This window comes from Orcinus orca, chromosome 2 (genome assembly GCF_937001465.1).
Source record: "Orcinus orca chromosome 2, mOrcOrc1.1, whole genome shotgun sequence".
NCBI classification, from domain to species: domain Eukaryota; kingdom Metazoa; phylum Chordata; class Mammalia; order Artiodactyla; family Delphinidae; genus Orcinus; species Orcinus orca.
In genome coordinates, this window is record NC_064560.1 from 143,047,982 (window position 1) to 143,053,981 (window position 6,000).

At 41.9% G+C, this 6,000-nt stretch overlaps 1 protein-coding gene across 1 annotated transcript in view; it reads left to right on the forward strand.

Moving 5' to 3' along the window:
- The window catches only part of LOC125963493 (WAS/WASL-interacting protein family member 3-like), a 303,322-nt gene extending 297,867 nt beyond the window's left edge, over positions 1 to 5,455 (forward strand). The window contains exon 2 of the mRNA XM_049705955.1: positions 4,191 to 5,455. Within this exon, the coding sequence (XP_049561912.1) occupies positions 4,749 to 5,195 (447 nt within the window). The 5' untranslated portion in view covers positions 4,191 to 4,748 and the 3' untranslated portion in view covers positions 5,196 to 5,455. The remainder of the gene's footprint in view (positions 1 to 4,190) is intronic.
- Positions 5,456 to 6,000: the final 545 nt, after the last annotated feature.

The window sequence follows — 6,000 nt, forward strand, 5'->3', positions numbered from 1 at the left end:
ACTTATTGAATAGGCTGTCCTTTCTCCACTGTACATTTCTGCCTCCTTTGTCAAAGATAAGGTGACCATATGTGCGTGGGTTTATCTCTGGGCTTTCTATCCTGTTCCATTGATCTATCTTTCTGTTTTTGTGCCAGTACCATACCGTCTTGATAACTGTAGCTTTGTAGTATAGTCTGAAGTCTGGGAGCCTGATTCCTCCAGTTCCTTCTTTCGTTCTCAAGATTGCTTTGGCTATTCGGGGTCTTTTGTATTTCCATACAAATTGCAAAATTTTTTGTTCTAGTTCTGTGAAAAATGCCAGTGGTAGTTTGATAGGGATTGCATTGAATCTATAGATTGCTTTGGGTAGTAGAGTCATTTTCACAATGTTGATTCTTCCAATCCAAGAACATGGTATATCTCTCCATCTATTTGTATCATCTTTAATTTCTTTCATCAGTGTCTTATAATTTTCTGCATACAGATCTTTTGTCTCCTTAGGTAGGTTTATTCCTAGATATTTTATTCTTTTTGTTGCAATGGTAAATGGGAGTGTTTTCTTGATTTCACTTTCAGATTTTTCATCATTAGTATATAGGAATGCCAGAGATTTCTGTGCATTAATTTTGAATCCTGCCACTTTACCAAATTCATTGATTAGCTCTAGTAGTTTTCTGGTAGCATCTTTAGGATTCTCTATGTATAGGATCATGTCATCTGCAAACAGTGACAGCTTTACTTCTTCTTTTCCGATTTGGATTCCTTTTATTTCCTTTTCTTCTCTAATTGCTGTGGCTAAAACTTCCAAAACTATGTTGAATAAGAGTGGTGAGAGTGGGCAACCTTGTCTTGTTCCTGATCTTAGTGGAAATGCTTTCAGTTTTTCACCATTGAGGATGATGTTTGCTGTGGGCTTGTCATATATGGCCTTTATTATGTTGAGGAAAGTTCCCTCTATGCCTACTTTCTGCAGGGGTTTTATCATAAATGGGTGTTGAATTTTGTCAAAAGCTTTCTCTGCATCTATTGAGATGATCATATGGTTTTTCTCCTTCAGTTTGTTAATATGGTTTATCACATTGATAGATTTGCGTATATTGAAGAATCCTTGCATTCCTGGAATAAACCCCACTTGATCATGGTGTATGATCCTTTTAATGTGCTGTTGGATTCTGTTTGCTAGTATTTTGTTGAGGATTTTTGCATCTATGTTCATCAGTGATATTGGCCTGTAGTTTTCTTTCTTTGTGACATCCTTGTCTGGTTTTGGTATCAAGGTGATGGTGGCCTCGTAGAAGGAGTTTGGGAGTGTTCCTCCCTCTGCTATATTTTGGAAGAGTTTGAGAAGGATAGGTGTTAGCTCTTCTCTAAATGTTTGATAGAATTCGCCTGTGAAGCCATCTGGTCCTGGGCTTTTCTTTGTTGGAACATTTTTAATCACAGTTTCAATTTCAGTGCTTGTGATTGGTCTGTTCATATTTTCTATTTCTTCCTGATTCAGTCTTTGCAGGTTGTGCATTTCTAAGAATTTGTCCATTTCTTCCAGATTGTCCATTTTATTGGCATAGAGTTGCTTGTAGTAATCTCTCATGATCTCTTTTATTTCTGCAGTGTCAGTTGTTACCTCTCCTTTTTCATTTCTAATTCTATTGATTTGAGTCTTCTCCCTTTTTTTCTTGATGAGTCTGGCTAGTGGTTTATCTATTTTGTTTATCTTCTCAAAGAACCAGCTTTTAGTTTTATTGATCTTTGCTATTGTTTCCTTCATTTCTTTTTCATTTATTTGTGATCTGATTTTTATGATTTCTTTCCTTCTGCTAGCTTTGGGGTTTTTTTGTTCTTCTTTCTCTAATTGCTTGAGGTGCAAGGTTAGGTTGTTTATTCGAGATGTTTCCTGCTTCTTAAGGTGGGCTTGTATTGCTATAAACTTCCCCCTTAGAACTGCTTTTGCTGCATCCCACAGGTTTTGGGTCGTTGTGTCTCCATTATCATTTGTTTCTAGGTATTTTTTGATTTCCTCTTTGATTTCTTCAGTGATCACTTCATTATTAAGTAGTGTATTGTTTAGCCTCCATGTGTTTGTATTTTTTACAGATCTTTTCCTGTAATTGATATCTAGTCTCATGGCGTTGTGGTCAGAAAAGATACTTGATACAATTTCAATTTTCTTAAATTTACCAAGGCTTGATTTGTGACCCAAGATATGATCTATCCTGGAGAATGTTCCATGAGCACTTGAGAAAAATGTGTATTCTGTTGTTTTTGGATGGAATGTCCTATAAATATCAATTAACTCCATCTCGTTTAATGTATCATTTAAAGCTTGTGTTTCCTTATTTATTTTCATTTTGGATGATCTGTCCATTGGTGAAAGTGGGGTGTTAAAGTCCCCTACTATGAATGTGTTACTGTCGATTTCCCCTTTTATGGTTGTCAGTATTTGCCTTATGTATTGAGGTGCACCTATATTGGGTGCATAAATATTTACAATTGTTATATCTTCCTCTTGGATCGATCCCTTGATCATTATGTAGTGTCCTTCTTTGTCTCTTGTAATGGTCTTTGTTTTAAAGTCTATTTTGTCTGATATGAGAATTGCTATTCCAGCTTTCTTTTGGTTTCCATTTGCATGAAATACCTTTTTCCATCCCCTTACTTTCAGTCTGTATGTGTCTCTAGGTCTGAAGTGGGTCTCTTGTAGACAGCAAATATATGGGTCTTGTTTTTGTATCCATTCAGCCAATCTGTGTCTTTTGGTGGGAGCATTTAGTCCATTTACATTTAAGGTAATTATCGATATGTGTGTTCCTATTCCCATTTTCTTAATTGTTTTGGGTTCGTTATTGTAGGTCCTTTCCTTCTTTTGTGTTTCTTGCCTAGAGAAGTTCCTTTAGCAGTTGTTGTAGAGCTGGTTTGGTGGTGCTGAACTCTCTCAGCTTTTGCTTGTCTGTAAAGGTTTTAATTTCTCCATCAAATCTGAATGAGATCCTTGCTGGGTAGAGTAATCTTGGTTGCAGGTTTTTCTCCTTCATCACCATAAATATGTCCTGCCACTCCCTTCTGGCTTGCAGAGTTTCTGCTGAAAGATCAGCTGTTAACCTTATGGGGATTCCCTTGTGTGTTATTTGTTGTTTTTCCCTTGCTGCTTTTAATATGTTTTCTTTGTATTTAATTTTTGACAGTTTGATTAATATGTGTCTTGGCGTATTTCTCCTTGGATTTATCCTGTATGGGACTCTCTGTGCTTCCTGGACTTGATTAACTATTTCCTTTCCCATATTAGGGAAGTTTTCAACTATAATCTCTTCAAATATTTTCTCAGTCCCTTTCTTTTTCTCTTCTTCTTCTGGAACCCCTATAATTCGAATGTTGGTGCGTTTAACGTCCCAGAGGTCTCTGAGACTGTCCTCAGTTCTTTTCATTCTTTTTTCTTTATTCTGCTCTGCAGTAGTTATTTCCACTATTTTATCTTCCAGGTCACTTATCTGTTCTTCTGCCTCAGTTATTCTGCTATTGATCCCATCTAGAGTACTTTTAATTTCATTTATTGTGTTGTTCATCGTTGCTTGTTTCATCTTTAGTTCTTCTAGGTCATTGTTAACTGATTCTTGCAATTTGTCCATTCTATTGTCCATTCTATCTCCAAGATTTTGGATCAACCTTACTATCATTATTCTGAATTCTTTTTCAGGTAGACTGCCTATTTCCTCTTCATTTGTTAGGTCTGGTGGGTTTTTATCTTGCTCCTTCATCTGCTGTGTGTTTTTCTGTCTTTTCATTTTGCTTATCTTACTGTGTTTGGGGTCTCCTTTTTTGCAGGCTGAAGGTTCGTAGTTCCTGTTGTTTTTTGTGTCTGTCCCCAGTGGCTAAGGTTGGTTCAGTGGGTTGTGTCGGCTTCCTGGTGGAGGGTACTAGTGCCTGTGTTCTGGTGGATGAGGCTGGATCTTGTCTTTCTGGTGGGCAGGTCCACGTCTGGTGGTGTGTTTTGGGGTGTCTGTAGACTTATTATGATTTTGGGCAGCCTCTCTGCTAATGGGTGGGGTTGTGTTCCTGTCTTGCTAGTTGTTTGGCATAGGATGTCCAGCACTGTAGCTTGCTGGTCGTTGAGTGAAGCTGGGTGCTGGCGTTGAGATGGAGATCTCTCGGAGATTTTTGCTGTTTGATATTATGTGCAGCTGGGAGGCCTCTTGTGGACCAGTGTCCTGAAGTTGGCTCTCCCACCTCAGAGGCACAGCACTGACTCCTGGCTGCAGCACCAAGAGCCTTTCATCCACAGGGCTCCTTAATTTGGGATGATTCCTTGTCTATTCAGGTATTCCACAGATGCAGGGTATATCAAGTTGATTGTGGAGCTTTAATCCGCTGCTTCTGAGGCTGCTGGGAGAGATTTCCCTTTCTCTTCTTTGTTCTCACAGTTCCCAGGGGCTCAGCTTTGGATTTGGCCCCGCCTGTGCGTGTAGGTCGCCGGAGGGCGTCTGTTCTTTGCTCAGACAGGACGTGGTTAAAGGAGCCGCTGATTCGGAGGCTCTGGCTCACCCAGGCCGGGGGGTAGGGAGGGTCACGGAGTGCGGGGCGGGCCTGCAGCGGCAGAGGCCGGCGTGACGCTGCAGCCTGAGGCGCGCCGTGCGTTCTCCCGGGGGAGTTGTCACTGGATCCCGGGACCCTGGCAGTGGCGGGCCGCACAGGCTCCCCGGAAGGGCGTGTGGCTAGTGACCTGTGTTCGCACACAGGCCTCCTGGCGGCGGCAGCAGCGGCCTTAGCGTCCCATGTCCGTCTCTGGGCTCTGCAGTCTTAGCCGCGGCTCGCGCCCGTCCCTGGAGCTCTCTCAAGCAGGGTTCTTAATCCCCTCTCCTCGTGCACCAGGAAACAAAGAGGGACGTAAAAGTCTCTTGCCTCTTCGGCAGGTCCAGACCCCTCCCCGGACTCTCTCCCGGCTAGCCGCGGCGCACCAACGCCCTGCAGGCTGTGTTCACGCCGCCAACCTCAGTCCTCTCCCGGCGCTCCGACAAAAGCCGGAGCCTCAGCTCCCAGTCCCGCCCGCCCCGGCGGGCGAGCAGACAAGCCTCTCGCTGGTGAGTGCCGGTCGGCCCGATCCTCTGCGCTGGAATCTGTCCGCTTTGCTCTCCGCACCCCTGTTGCTGTGCTCTCCTCCGCTGCTCCCAAGCTCCCCCACTCCGCCTCCCGAAGTCTCCACCCGCGAAGGGGCTTCCTAGTGTGTGGACACTTTTCCTCCTTCACAGCTCTCTCCCGCTGGTGCAGGACCCGTCCCTATCCTTTTGTCTCTGTTTAGTTTTTTCTTTTGCCCTAACCAGGTACGTGGGGGGTTCCTTGCCTTTTGGGAGGTCTGAGGTCTTCTGCTAGCGTTCAGTAGGTGTTCCGTAGGAGTTGTTCCACGCGTAGATGTATTTCTGGTGTATCTGTGGAGAGGAAGGTGATCTCCGCGTCTTACTCTTCCGCCATCTTCCCGGAAGTCCTCAAGGAATATATTTATATATTTATTTAAAATACACTTTTTTTTACATGCATCCCAATCTTCGCAGCAACACTATTCACAATAGCCAAGACATGGAAGCATAAATAAATGTCCATCAACAGATGAATGAATAAAGAAGATGTGGTATATGTATATATATACATATATATATATACAATGAAATATTACTCAGCCATAAAAAAGAATATCATGCCATTTTCAGCAACATGGATGGACCTAGAGATTATCATGCTAAGTGAAGTAAGTCAGAAAAAGACAAATACCATATGATATCACTTATATGTGGAAACTAAGATATGATACAAATGAACTTATTTATAAAACAGAAATAGAAAACAAATTTATGGTTACTAAAGGGGGAGGGAGAGGGATAAATTAGGAGTTTTGGATTAGCAGATACAATCTACTGTAAATAAAACATAAACAACAAGGTCCCACTGTATAGCACAGGGAACCATATTCAATATCTTTAATAAACTATAATGGAAAAGAATATGAAAAATAATATATGTATAACTGAATCA